Source organism: Artibeus jamaicensis, unplaced genomic scaffold, assembly GCF_021234435.1.
Source record: "Artibeus jamaicensis isolate MK-2021 breed Jamaican fruit bat unplaced genomic scaffold, CSHL_Jam_final contig_1015, whole genome shotgun sequence".
In the NCBI taxonomy this organism is placed as follows: Eukaryota; Metazoa; Chordata; class Mammalia; order Chiroptera; family Phyllostomidae; genus Artibeus; species Artibeus jamaicensis.
The window spans coordinates 17,218,032-17,233,253 of record NW_026521194.1 but is presented as its reverse complement, the minus strand read 5'-3'; the positions used below and the strand labels follow the sequence as shown (position 1 = coordinate 17,233,253).

The 15,222-nt window shown below is 43.8% G+C and overlaps 1 protein-coding gene across 1 annotated transcript in view; it reads right to left on the bottom strand.

The window, feature by feature from the left end:
- The window catches only part of KLF7 (KLF transcription factor 7), an 86,747-nt gene that overhangs the window by 9,066 nt on the left and 62,459 nt on the right, over nucleotides 1-15,222 (bottom strand). The window contains exon 3 of the mRNA XM_037165934.2: nucleotides 3,865-3,988. Within this exon, the coding sequence (XP_037021829.1) occupies nucleotides 3,865-3,988 (124 nt within the window). The remainder of the gene's footprint in view (nucleotides 1-3,864; nucleotides 3,989-15,222) is intronic.

Genomic DNA, 15,222 nt, shown 5'->3' with positions numbered 1-15,222 from the left:
GTCCTAAAGGGAGACACGGGGACCCGAGGTGGTAAGAAGCGAAGCGAAGGAGAGGTCTCGGCAGTGGACCAACCTCTTTCCTTCCCTTTCTATATTCTGGAAACCTAGAGGAAAATAGTATTCTTGATCCAGAACTTCATTCGAAATAACCATTCAGTAACGTGTGCGCTCTAGACTTTCATTCTGCCTTTAACCAATTGCCTACTCTGTGCCGGGCACCTAGCAATATACGTACAAGTGTTCAATTTCTTCAGGAAAAACACAAGTGGGGGTGTGGGAACCAGATCCTTAACATGATATGAAATGCATCCCTCCAGAATCAAGCTAGCATCATTATTTGTTCAAATTCTAAGGAGTATAAGATATTCAACATTAGACTAAGTCTCTCACCATTGAGGTGTTTATTCAAATTCAATATACCAGCAAGATACTTATTCATGATTAATTTATATTTATTAATTTACGCTTACTGAGCTCCACATAGGAATAGTAAAAGGTAATAGATAAACTCAGCAGCCAGAAATGCAAAATCAAGTAATTCTAAGGGTAATACACCCCCAGAGGGTATTTATGACTATACAACAGGCAGGTGACCTTAAATAAGAAAGTCCTTAGTGATTGAAATTTGTTCATTACAGAGAACCAGTCGAACCCCAATGGTCATTTCTCTTGCTTATGAAAAAGGCACACTGAAGTCATGCAGGCATTAAGCCAACGGCAACCCTCTAGGGCACCAAAGGGCCAGATACCAGCTGGTATTTCTCACCACCCAGAAGTGGGCTGTCTCAAAGATCAAAATCCTCCTCTCGGCTGCCCAAGGTCTTCGAGGGACTATCCTGGCAGCCTCATCCCCGGACCACAACCACGCCGAGTTGGCAGAACAATGGCCTGTTCTGCCATTATCACCAGTGGAAACAGCCTCGTGCTCTGGGGGCCGAGAGACAAGGCTCGTTCTCCAGCAGCTGTTCTCTCAGTGGGCTGCATGGTTCAGGCCGACCGTAAGGAAAGGGCAGAGCCGCCTCACTGCTTACACCGTCCCCGACCCCAGGCCTGAAGCCAAAGGTCACAAAATGCAATGGCCTCAGGGGTCAGGGAGGTGAAGTCAATGAGGGCAGTGGGTCAAATGTAAGAAACACACAGCACTTTTGAGAAGGCATGGATCCGAAGAAATATTGCTAAGAGTAGACAATGGAGCAAGTGTGATAATCCACGTCACCTGACGGCCTGGTCTGCCTTAAGTCGGGAGACCCCAGGGAGTGGTGGGAACCGCCAGTGAGAAACCGATGGTCACATGGCCCTCTCCGATGGGCAGAGAGCAGTATTTGGCTCCAGTACATTATGGCCGCGTGGGAACACAAGCCCACTGTTACAGGATTGTCTGATTTTTTCCCAGACAAAGCCAGAAATACAGGGATTTTTAGGGCATCTAGCAATTTTAAATGTTAGCAAAATAAACACACATTTTTTTTCTAGCTTATACACAATATAAAAATATGCATGGTACATGCTTTAAGGAAAGGGAAACCCCATCCTCGCTTGGCCCCGAAATAGGGTAGTTTGTTCAAATTAAAGAGGCCAGAGGTAGATTTCTCATGCTCATGCACACTGTGGTACCAACAGGACCCAGTGTCTTGCTAAGGCCCACAGATGCTGTCTGTTTCTGAAGAAAGATGTCTTCTAAGCAATGCCAAGTCCTCAGTCACTCCACGCTTCCCTTTCATCTGCTTGGGACCACTCCGATTCCCGATGCCACTTCCCAGGCCTGCACTGTTCTTAGAACAATCCTTGCAGTTGAAAGGCAGGGTGCTCCCTGTCTTGAGACACTAATGAGTCCAGCCTCTCGTGTCTGACACTGTGGAAAACGCACTGACTGGCCAATGCCACAGGCCTTCAGTGACTCACAATCTCTCTCAATTACCATGCATGTTGCAGAATTTGTACCATCTGCTTATAAAAGTTCTAGACCCAGAAACCATAGTATTATTTTGATAAAGCAAAAAGACTAACCAAATTGCCCATCTCTGAAAAATCCTTCAGTGAAATATCTAGTTAGTTTGAAATATTTCCCACATAAATTGTATGATCAGATTTAATCCTCATATGTCCATGGCTACACAATTGTACATTTCACAGTAAGTCAGTTCATCTGAAGAAAGAAATACTAACTCTGGCCATTTCCCCCAAAGAACTCTCTGTCCATCTCCAAGGATGACAGCATCCACAATACGCAGCCTGCAAGGAACGGCCCCACCGCCGCCCAGGGGTGGGGGACCTGTGTGTGCCTCCTACACCAAACTCTAACAGCTCACGGGGTAAACAGGCTGCTCTCCCCCAGAGGACTGCGGACGAAGCATCCCCATCTGTGTAGCTTCTTCATTAGTTGCCAGAGCTAGAGAGGGATCAACCTGAGGTGGGAGTTGGGGGAAAGCTGCCAAATAAGGAGAAACGTGACTGAAGTATAATCTGCAGAGGAGCCGTTGAGACTTCTAGGTAATGGGATAGAAATGAGAAGACAGGTCGCATTCTTGGTGAGCAGAAGAAAGCTCCAAAGAAACAAATGACAATAGCTTCAACAAGTGGACTTCCTCAGCCCAGGGGTGGGAGGTTATCTCTGGGCTCCAGAAGGCGCGGGGGCTTTATTTAGTTCTTAAAGAACGAAGATAAGAGGAAAATAGCCTTTTCAGGAAGAAGGGGGGAAAAACATGAATGTTCCTTTATAAGCATCTTAAAGGAGCACCAAGCCACGGGCCACCGGGAGACTTGGCCACCACCGACCTGCTCTCCAAACAAACACAGGCTACTCCAGAGGAAGGCCTGGTGAGGGGAGGTGCCTGCCCGGGGACCTGGGAGGCAGGATGCAAAAGAGATCGAATTTCCTTCCAAGGAGAGCCAGGCCTCTACGGGCATCCTGCAGCCGCTGGCCAAGCCAGGGAACCCTGAGGCTTTCAGGGCTTTTATCGTATTAGAAGCATTTTTCTCATCATAACTGAGACCTTTAGTATTGCATTAAAAAGATGGTTAATTTTCTTAAGCTTCCTTTTAAACACAGAAATAGGATTAGAAGGATAACACGCTCAGATGCAAGCCCATTATTTGATTATGTCTAAACCTAATCCTGCCTTCACCTTGGCCTGCAGAGTCTCCATTTTGGGGTTTATTGGTTGATAATGCCAAGGCTGTCAGATACTATTACTTGTGTAGTATCTGCTGCTACCGTGCTCTTTCTTGCACCATCAAATGCTGAAGGTTTGAAATGTAATTACAGGAGAAGTTCTTAAAGCCTTGCCATCTTTGAGACCTTTGTGCCTGTTTTCAAAGGAGAAAGACTGGTGCAGGCCCCCAAAGAGCGGGAACTGTCCAGTAAATTCATGTCTAGTAATACTTCAGAGGAAAGCCTTATAACTCGCCATCCTTCCGTTAAGCAGGCCTTCTACTCTTATTCACATTACTAAGGATGAGGGAAAATGGTACTGATGTTCATACAAAGATCAGGAGAAGCAGCTACAGGTAACCACTCTCCATCCCAGTACTTTTTATCTTATACTAAAACGATCTGTCTCACCATCTCCTTGAAGGTAGGAATTGTGTCTTACTGATATCTAGTGACTAACTCGGTTCCTGGCCCACAGCTGGTGTCCAGTGAATACCTGTGTACCTGAACCAAGAATTCATACAATCTCTCGATTACATACATAGAGGAGAGGCCCCTTTATCTCATTGGTTTCCTCCGAGGAGAAGTAAAAGGTATTCCCAGATCTGAGACTCTGGGAGAGGGGCTTTCGATGAAACCCAGAGCAGGTGGACAGCCCACCCGCCAACCCCCCCATCTTCCTTCCCCGTCCCGAAGCTTCTAGGTTTCTTTACCTGTCGCAGTGGTTGCATTTAAAGGGCTTTGCACCTGTGTGTTTCCTGTAGTGCCTCGTGAGCTCATCACTTCGTGCAAAACGCCACTCACACCCTTCCCACGAGCACTTATAAGGCTTCTCACCTGCAAAGAGACGGAATGACCATGGTCAGTGACAGGAACAAATGGCCACACACCGATCAGAGTCTGCGACCTGCCCGTCAGTCTTGGGGAACGGATATATACATCCATCTTGAAAGACTCCACTTCCTAAACACAGCATGTCAGTTGTTGTTGTTATTATTATTATTTTAACCTTCAAAACGTGGTTTCAAAAGATCCTCCAATCTGGAGCTGTCACTTCAGTTCCCAAAGTCAGAGCATTTCCTTTGACTGTGGAGGGATCAATTTTTATTTCTTTGCTATTCCCTAGAGCACTTTGACCCCCAAAGTCCAGGCAGAAAGGAAATGTGCTATTTTCATCAGAACCACAAACGCTTCTAGTCTATTTTTCTCCAGAACATACAGTAATTTACAGCCTCAGCCTTCTCGGTCTCCTCCCACAACTGCAGCCAGGTAGCTGCCTGGCCAGGCAGACGGCTCAGGTCTCCCAGAACACGGCTCGTTCCAGTAAATGTGTGAGCGGATGGACAGTCACCAGAAAGGGCTACAGCTCGACAAGAAAGGAAACATCACTCGACGATTCCTGGCATTTCTGTGAAACAGTCACAACGTCCTATTTAAGAAGCCCATAACTTAAATGACTCCAAGAGCATCATATTAGAGAGAGATACATATTACACAATATTTTTAAAGTCGATTTGTGGGGTGTGGGGGGTGGTTAGCCACAGTGCAGCTGCTTAAAAGCACGAAATCCGAGCTCTTGGACTCCAGTGACCTTTTTGAACAGGGCCAACAGATGGAGGATTCGAAAAAGAAAGTACAGGAGTTTTGCTCAGACCATTTTTTTTAGCCCGTCAATGTCGGTCACCAAGCATGACACACATTTACCCTTCCAGCTGTATGGCTTGTTGGTTCTCATTGAGAACTGAGCCCAGTACTTGAGAGGCAGGTTAGCATAGTGGTCATGAGCCCTGGGGCCAACCTCCCTGGGTTCGGCCTTCAGTTCTGCCCCCAGTTGTCTAAGTTAACATATGCACTTCTCTCTGCCTCTGTTTTCTGTGATATAACAGTATGGACCTCTCAGGGTTTGGAGAGGATACATTAGTGTTATGTGAATTTATATATATTACCTACTAATCAGAACTGTGCCTGGCACCCGGCAGATTCCCTTAACTTATAATTATTATAAACTGCCAAACCCCCAAACTTCAGGATACACAGGGGCCAGAGGATGACCTGTGGCTGTCCCATTATTTCTCCATTTTTCACAGCCAAACCTTCCCTAGGCAGCAGGTAACGTAAGACATTGCCCAGGACTATACTTGACTCACTTTCTTCTTCCCTTTCAGCCTGACTACAAAGTGATCACAATGCTTTATTTGTATCACCGAGAATCAAACCAAACATGATTGAAATTTTCATTTCGTTAAATCGGTGCCCTAGTGAGCCACGGCTCTGTCAGACCCGTAGAGAAGAGGCGCGAGAAGCGCGGGCATTTCTTTGAAAGGGAACCAAGAAGACACGGAGAGCTGGAAGCACAGGAGGAAACCCATTCAGCTTTGGAAACCGGGAAAAATGAATCCCTGAGAAGGGTTAAAAGTTCACCTTCTGGATCCTTAAAGCCAAAATTTTAGAAAAGTGCACCTGCTGAATAGTAGGTGAAGAGGGGAGGGGTCAAATCCACTTTGGAGTTAGCACACCTGGGATATTTCTGAGTTCATTAAACACACTAGGCCTCAGTCTCCTTGTCAGATGGGGGCGAGCGTCCCACAGGTATTGTGAGGTTTAAATAAATGGCCATGCATAAGACACGTATACAAGACACGTTTCTTGGCCCCGACACAGGTAAACAGTCGACTCACTTGAACTCACTGCCTCTGCAGCTCGCCAGTGTGCCCGGAGGCTGCCGGGGAGGCGGGCCTAGCTGGGTGCCAATAACTTCAAGAGCTTAGGCTCCAGACATGGGGCTGGAGTCACTCCAAGCAACCTAACTATCAGAAAATAGAGTCTGTGTAAGCTTTAAACATGTTCTTAGTTATAGATGGAGAACGGGTCAGAAAAACTGGACATTCTTTAGATCTGCTCTGAATGACTAGGATGCTTGGTGGGGAGTGACCCCAGTTAGAGAGAGAAGCGTCCCTCTCACCATGGCGTGTCAGCTTCCTTCTTAATGCTATCGATTACTCACAAGGCTTCGTTACTCCAAGGAAATCTTCATGAACAGCAACAAGGAACAGGGGAAATGAGGCACCAAAGACCTCAGAAGTTCAACATGCCCTCCACCCCAAAGGCGTTCCAGTACAAGTAAATTTGGAGGTTCCTGGAGCCATGAGGACCACACACACAACGCAAATACAACAAAGTATTTGGAAATACAGAGACATCCAGTCCCCAGAATCAATGCCACAATCGAACTGACCCGTCCATCATAGACAACCACATTCTGAAGGACACAGGAAGGAAGGGAGAAAAATGAAAGAGATTAAAGTGGATGTCCTTACTGTTTCTTTTTTTATTATTATTTCAAACTGCTTACTTTTTCTATGGCAGAAATTTAAAAATCGGTTCTGTTTTGTTTTGACAAACAATATCAAGGATTTAGTTACTTCCCAGGAAATAATGTAGGCTCTTAGTTAATTCTGGCACAAACCCACTGTCCTATCCAGTAGCTATTCCAGCATCCCTTCAGCAACTGTGTAGACAGCAACTACAGAGAGCTTGAACCTGACTCTGAATCATATCACTAATATTGTTTCCTGCTTATGGTGAGGTGCTACACAGAACCATGCTGAGGATACGCCCCTCTGTACCCTGATAGTTTAGCCAAGTCATATTATAGTGATTCATCAAGCTATTTTTCCACTGTCTGATTAATTTACCTATAAGTAGCCACTTCTACAAATACTAACAAGAAATTTAAAACAGCAAAGAAAGAACTCAGGCAAATGAAGGAGCAGTTCTTGGAACAGGCAGTGTTAAGAAGTCAGAGAAGCAAAAAAAAAAAAAAAACCCATAAAGAATTGAAAAGATGTCATATTTAGGGCTCAGAAATAGTGGGATTAGGCTGATCTCATTCCCGGGTTCTATACCCGCTTCCATAAACCAATTTCTATTGGCAAGCAGGTCAGTGAAATTGTCAGAATTTTGCATGGCCAAGACGACCAGCACCCACTGTTCACTCTTGGGGGTGAAGCCACCTATATCCACAATGTGTTAGTTTTCATCCTGACAGTCTACTTTATGAAAGGCTTGGGTTTCTTTCTTTGTAAAAGAAAAGAAAGAAAGAAAGTCTTTTGTTTCAGAAACAAGGGGAAAGAGGAAGGGAGAAAGGGAGGGTGGGAAGGAGGGGAAGGAAGAAAGAAAAAAGAAACAAGCAGTTCAGTCATAATTGAGCAGATTTCATGCCAAATCTGCTCATCTGCCCCACCCTCTCTTCTCTCCTTGCTCCACCCTCCAGATCCCGCGCCCAGGTACAGAGCAGAAAACAGCCTACCCTCACATGCCACGACTGCCCGGCACCCAGGGCGATGCCAGCCATTCACCCCACTGCACGTCTACAGGAGTGAGCATGTTCAAGAACAGCCTGTACCAGACAGGCAGATGGGAGAGAGACTTACGATGTTAGGACTCCCGTCCAGCGGGCACGTGTGAATGAAGGCGGCCGTGTCACGGGGGCCTGACGGGGCCCGAGCAGCTCACAGTGCTGGGGGCGGGGGACACACTCTTCAGAGCCCCCTGCATTTTGGGAGAAATAGCAGCCACTACTTTTCCTATCTGGAGATAAACCCTACACAACTTGTTTCCCTGGGGGAGTACGTGTTACCTCCGAGGTGACAGCAAGTCTAATCGGATATAAATAGATTTATAACCAAATGAGGGCTCCTGAAGAGAACTAAGAGTGCTTGAGAAATGGGAATGACATTCAGCAAGGTTGAACTGTGTGTGGCAAGAATTCCTGCTCTTCCACAAAATGGCCTCTGGAACACATTCCTCTGGTCTGCACCAGGGTGGCATCTGTTAACTGTCCCTACACCGTGATCATCAAATCTGATGGATCGAAAACACACTCTGAACAAATGCTTTTTCAACATGCTCCTTCGGCATATACAGATTTATCATGAATTATATAAATGCACTGAAGTCTTAATATATTAGGATATTACAAAACACACACTCAATATAGGAATTTAAGAGAAATACAGTATTGGGAATACAGTCAGTGTTGGCAATAGTACTGAGATAAATATGTATGGTGCCAGGTGGGTACAGCAAATGTCCGGGGGAACATTTTGTAGGTATATGACTGTCTAACCACAATGCGGTACACCTGAAACCAGTGTAAACTAATGTTGAAAGTAATCTGTACTTCAAAACGAAAACAGTACACTCTGCACTGGAATTCGCCACACACAAGGGAACATGTACGTGCATGTATGTGTACAAGTGACACAAAGGTCACACGAAACAAAACCTGCTGCCGTCGTGCTGGTTAATGAATGCACTCTATTTTCTATTTGATTCCAGTTCATTTACAAAAAGAAAAAGTGAGTGATGTACTAGGCTGACTTTTCTAAAAATTAGGGTAAATTAAATATAAACAGACGTTACACATTTTTCTTCCTGCACTCAAGAAGCCGTGCTGCCAACCCTGGGTTAGAGGCTGCTGCCCTTGGTGTAAGTGAAAAGCACGGGGCTGCAAGGGCTCCGGTCTTGCCGCGTCCGACCTCGGCCCCTGCAGCCTGCTGCACCTCCAGGCATCAGAGAAATCCTCGGGAAATGTAAAGCAGAGCATGCGTGTCCTTTACAGGGCGCCTTATCCTTGAGATTTCCATATAACTGGTTTCTGTGACATCCTCTGGACTTCATTTTATGCATTTCAAAGCATTACTCTGCAAAGGGTTCCACAGGCTTCACCAGACCGCCGAATAAGTTTAAGACCCCAAAAAGGTGAAGAAGCAAGCAGTTAAAATGCAAGTGCTCCAGTGGCTTCCTAGCACTCTCAGAATAAGTCGAAAACATGTAAGGCCCTGGAGTAGAGTCTACAGGATCTGGCCCCAGCCTACCTTTCTAATCACATCTCCTTCCCATCCCCCCAGACTCACCAGGGCCTACTATCTCACCTGCTGTACCATTGTGGTACACCCGCTCCTTGGTGTAAGCATTGTGGCACCTGCTCCTTCCTCTGCCTGGAGCACTCTGGCTCCCTCACTTCATTCATATCACTGCTCAGATGCCTCCTTCTCAGAGAGACCTACCCTCACCACCCTCTGGAAAAAAAGCAGATTCTGTCACTTTCTCCATGTCATTAATCACTTTATAATTAGATTATTGTTTTTCGTACTCTATCTACTTCCCCTGCTAGAGCATAAGCTTCATGCAGGCATCTGTTTTGGTCACTGTTACACCAAAAGCACTACAGCAAGGCCCAGCTCGATGCGGTAGCATGCATTAAGTGCACGGAGCACCCTGATTTGCAGCAAAGACCCAAGCACTCTCAACAGGCAGGACAGCCTGTGTGATTTCAGTCCCTCTCGTTTCGGGTACTAAACTGGCTGAAGAGTAGAAAATGTTTGCTTGTTCGCCTGCTTGTCTAAACCTGGCCGCCCTTCTGCGACAGGGGCAATGTGGAGCTCTACAATGGGTTTTAATCTTCCTTCAATCAAAGATCACTTCTGCTGCTTCCCTATCTGCCCAGGCCTCATAAAGGAGTATCCTGAAACATTCATCTTACACCCGGGATCCCGGTCTCCTGGGCAACAGCCCCTCTGGGAGACCAAGTGCGTCATTTTATGGAACGCATTTGTAAAGGCTCTCGGTGAAGACGTGTTTGGGAGAGCATATGAGATAGGCTAAATGTACTACTGCAGTATAAACTTGCCTTTAAGATACAGACTCTAGCATGAAATATGAACATGTGTCAGACTCTTGCATTCCAGGTTTAAAAGTCCCTTGAAAATAAACATCACTAATGCAAATTTTCTGCATTCATTTCCTGACCTGCACAATTTCAAATTCCTAATCCAATTTCTAATCCTAAGGAGACTTAGGACTTTGGCATGCCCAGTTTTTTTGTTGTTGTTGTTAAAACTAATTTTATCTATCTCTTATTTTTTTAAAATGTGGTTACTAGATGTCTGTTATCTGGGCATGTCAAGGTCCCGGTCTCTTTAGGACTTGGATTAGGAGCCTGAAATTTTGCAGATCAGGAAATGGAAAAGCAAAATGGAAAGGAGGAAGAATACTTTGTAATGGGTTTATGTTGCCACTGAGGATGTCTAGAGGAAATCAGCAAAGACCCATCAACTGCTTTCACAGCACACTCAGCAGCACGAGAGAATTTCAGCCACCTGGGGAATAAGGACATTGAGAAAGAGAGAATGTCACTACGCTTTCTGAACACTGGAAAACAGTAAGCAGTGAGCATTGCTCCATCCACTGGCAATCCTTTTCATGTGTATGTGCTGTAACTAAAAACACCCGAAGTTTTTAACTCTGCTTTGGAAAATTGTCTGAGTTTCTCTTAATTTTCATTTGAATCTTAAATCTTTTCTTTTTATCACAGTGTTTAGATTAGGTGATTGATGAAAAATGAGACCAGGGCTTTATTTCCCAGAATTTCAAAAGTATATATAACTATAATATAACACAGAATGTGTACTCATTACTTATATTCCGTGTTGATTTTTTTCATTTATCCACTACTGCCTCACCTGAAGGCCTACTAGGTGCTAGCATCTGAGTCGTTCATTTTGCACAAAGCACTTGTCACTTTACAGGGCATACAGATATTTACTCTTTTTTTTTTTTTATTATTCCTAAACAGCGAATACAACAATAACTTGCCTAGGTCAAGCTCCCTCCCCAAGGCCTGGATCCCCATCCTGCAATGGCTGTTGAGAAGTGTGTATGCTAACATTTAAATCCCATCCTCAGTGATGTGTAGCTCCTGCCGCAGTACGGAGACAGGTGAGAAAGGTTGTTTGATCCCACAGCTCTTGAAAACCAGCCACATGCAGCTATAAGCCCTTGAAACCTCGCTAACATGACAAAAGAACTGAACTTCTAATTTAATTCTAATTAAAATTTAAAAACTGAAGCAACATAAATTATATTTTATACTCTTTTTTGGGGCTAAAACTACACTTTAACCATTAAAGGGACTTACATATGCTGTAAATACACAACGCACTCTGCATTTTGAAGACTTCGAATTTTAAAACTATGTAACTATATCTCATGAATAATCTTTTCTTATTGATTTTATATTGAAATCATAATATTTTGGATATATTTTCACCTATTTCTTGTTACTTTTTTTAAAAATGTGGTTCCTAGAAAATTTAAGATTGCATATATGGCTTGTATGTATTTCTATTTTGGACAGCATTGGTTTAAAATATATTTTCTATGTGGAAATCCAACTGTTAACTGAAGCGTAAGCACTCACTTACCCTTCCTAAACTTTTCTCCATAATCAGCCCAAAAGACTGTTACCACCTTGCCTTCCAGATATGTAAGCTATAACAAGTATTTATCTCCAAAAACATCTCATCTCTGCCCACAGGTGGGCAGGAAAAGTAAACTAGTGTGACTTCCGATCTAGTTCACCGATGGTGAAAATGCAGCCTCTCCGGTGTGACAAGTTGTTGGATTTAACCAACACCAGTTGTTGGTTCTAAGACGTACTGGGCAGGAGTCCCCTGCTGGAGACTGAGGGGACAAGGAAAGGGTCTCTGCAGCAGAGGCACCCCAGGGAAAGGCCCATGCATGCATGCCAACAACACAAGACCCATGGTGTCTGATAAGGGCATGTGCACGGACCTGTGGAGAGGAACCCCCAAGCCGCTGTAGGAGCAGACCATTAGGGCAAGCCTCCCTTGATGCCTCATTGCAGCTTGAATTATTGCTCTAGTGGTTCAAAACGGATCCGTTATCAAAACAAAATAGGTAAATAATCTCAAAACAGATTCTTCTAGTTCTGTCTTGGGCATGTAACAGCAATGTGGATTTGCAGAGTCTAGTAACTTCTTTGGGACTTTCTGTTCTTAATTGTGTGGAGAAGGAATTAAAAACAAATATTCTGCTTCCTTATAGGTAGGGAGATTCAATGGGATCTGGCACATGGCACTGACTGGTCAACTACAAAGTCCCAAATGGATAAAAGGAGTCTGACGATAATGGTGACACCAAAAGGGAGTGTGCAGGCATGGAGGCCAAAGAAAGCTACGGTACAGACCTCCATCACCTCTGGGCAAGGGCAAAAGGGCTTCTGCACGAGGCTTAAAGTGGAGCCTGGGCATCGCAGTGAGTCACTTTTCACGCCCATCTTGCCTCGGAAGCATAGTCAGGAAATATACAGGATTAAACAAACCTTTGGGGCCATATTCCATTTTAATATCTGTTAACATTTCCAAAATGTTCCTTTAGAAGTGAAGTGTTAGATTCATGGTGAATTTGTCTGAAATGCTGGAGGAAGACTGGGTTGGTTTGTCCCAAAATCTGGCAACCACCCCAGGTGCTGGAAGAGCTGTTGGCACGTGGGGTTTTTTGCAACGCGCAACCTGTGACTTCAATACATGTGTTTTTAGATACCACAGCATGTTTCCCATAAGCCAGGGAGTTTCATAATATTTTCAAAGTCAAATTTTTTTTTACTTAAATACAGATGTATACAGTACTCTAATATTGTTCAGCGGGCTGAGCGAGGTACAGCTAATCCCCTCCCCAACAAAGTAAAACAAAACCCCACAACTCCTACAAATGCAATTCTCCAAAATTGCAGACTTTACTTAAAACTTCAGATGTCAACATTCACACCTGAAACATCACGTTCTCACATGACGGTTAAATGTTTCACGTTCTCACATGACGGTCAAATGTTTCACTGGCGCTGTGGTTAATTTGTTTTGAATTTTTCCTTGTTTTGTTTTTATTCCTTTTCCTTGCTTTTGTTGTTGTTGTTGTCCCACATTAATAATTTCAAACATTATTTTTATTAGCTTCTTAGGGATCATTCCAAAGAGTTTAATGTCCACTTAGAAGTTTAAGTATACTAAATTTGAAGAAAAAAGGTGTTAAAACATCTACCTTTTTCCCCCGTCAAGATGACAATGCATGAATTTACGTGAAATTAATCTGTAAGATGTCTCGTCCGTTTAGGAGTAAAGATATTACTTTGTGGGCCAGGTTTCCACAATTCAATTTGATATATTTGGGGGGAAACTTTATTATTAAAAATATGAGCTCTAAACTCATAGCCACATGCAGGAATAGTGGATTACTACCACAATGACCAAACCATTAATTTTTGAATCACTTTTAAAAATTTAATTTAAGGAATGAAGAAATGTTTGTTTTGCTTCACACATGTTCCAAGCTAAATTAATATCAAAAGTATCGCCTAGCCACTCTGAAAGTGATGATACCTCTAGTACAAAAGTACACCCTTTAGAAATAAGCCAACAGAGAATGGGAGCCCTTCCCCCAAAGAGGCAATCAGTTGCAGAAGTTGGCAACTCAGGTGTACAACTTCAAGTGGGGACAGCCAGAAATGTATTCTTGGTGCATGGAGTGTGGTAGTGAAAATAAGAGTAACTGCGGAGCCCACAGCTTCGCAGAGCGCAGGCCCGCCTGACACTTCCTGGGAAGGACTTAGGGGAGCCTGAGGGCAGGGTGAGACTACAGGGTACCCGGGAGCCATGGGAAGGAAGGGCATGAAGTCCAGGATAGGAGGGCAGGCAGGCAAAGTTAAATCAAACCTGCTCTGATCCAGGGCCACGGCAGTCATCAATTGGCACGTATCACATTAGTGGCTGATGCCAAATTATTGTCCCAAGTACACTCATTTTTTTCTTTTTTTGCTAACTAAATTTCTTTCTAACTAAAAATTGGAAAATATAAATTTAAATCATTTACTATTAGGATGCAAAGTTAACTTTCTGCTACAGATCTGATGTACATATAAAAAACATGGATCCATGGTGTTTCAAAACCCCATAGGAGTGGATAACCCCAAACCACCTCAGATTCAACTTTGGAAGTTTATCAAATGATTGGCTTCAGCATCCTGACTTTGTTATGATTAAGCTAAAGCTAACCTTAATTTTTATTCCCTGGTTATATAAATGCAGATGGTGAGGAAGGGGGCTAAGCATATCAATATTTTATAAGGCAATTTATCCCAAAATTAAAAAGGTAACTATATCAACCCTCCAGAAGCCCAAATTTGACCAGCTACCATTCAGCTTGAAAAGGCAGGGATCCAATTCCCTGGAGATTTTTAGAGGCAAATATTAACTCAGTCAAGATTTAAAACATCAGTTTGTCTCCATAACTCTCTTCCAAGATGATCAAACACTTTTTTTTTTAGAGGCTGAATTGCCTGACTAGCTAAAGCAATCCAAATAAGTACCTTACCCAGGTATAAAGTATAAAAAAGAGTAACCCAAAAGAAAAATTTGTTTATGTTGACAAATAGTAACTCAAGACAGATGCTTTTCACATACCATTGCCTATGTACTTAGGAAAATATGTCCACAAAACCACCTCACTCATTTTTTTCCTCTTATCCACCCCCCACTCCATACAAACCCCTCTCACTCTCCAACAGCCCGAGCAGCGCCCCCTAGCCTTTCCCACTTACTAGGATGTCCTCTACTCGGAATGTGTCTGTCTTCTACATGCCATGTGGGCCTCAAGTATTTCGTGGTCAGAAAACTAGAACTTTCTCTGAGTTCTTACCCTTTGTTATCTACTATTTCTTGCAGATACTTATCTTTTTATGGCCTAATCCTTTGCCCTGCTTTTCCCCACCCATACTGCATGAAAAGTACTTAAAAATTTTCAATCTGGGACATCTTACACCTCCAAATGAAAGTTGGATTAAGAATCCAATGAGTGTCCAGGCCCTGGGCTGCATGCCTTCTCTCCTGCCTCCTCATCATCACCCACAACACCTAGTACAGGTTCAGGCATGTTATATGCACTCAGTATGATGCTTGCTAATTAAGAGATCGGTGGCTAATCAGAAATCAACAGTACAAAAACTTCATTACCACCTTGCCTTCCAGATTCATAAGCCCTAACATGCATTATCTCCAAAACACCTCATCTCTGTCCACAGGTGAGAAAGAAAACTCAGACTTCTCGTCTAATTCACAGATGGTAAGAATACAGCCTCTCCAGTCGGATGAGTTGTTGGATTTAACCAACATCATTCGTTGGTTCTAAGACGTACTGAGCAGGGACCCTGCTGG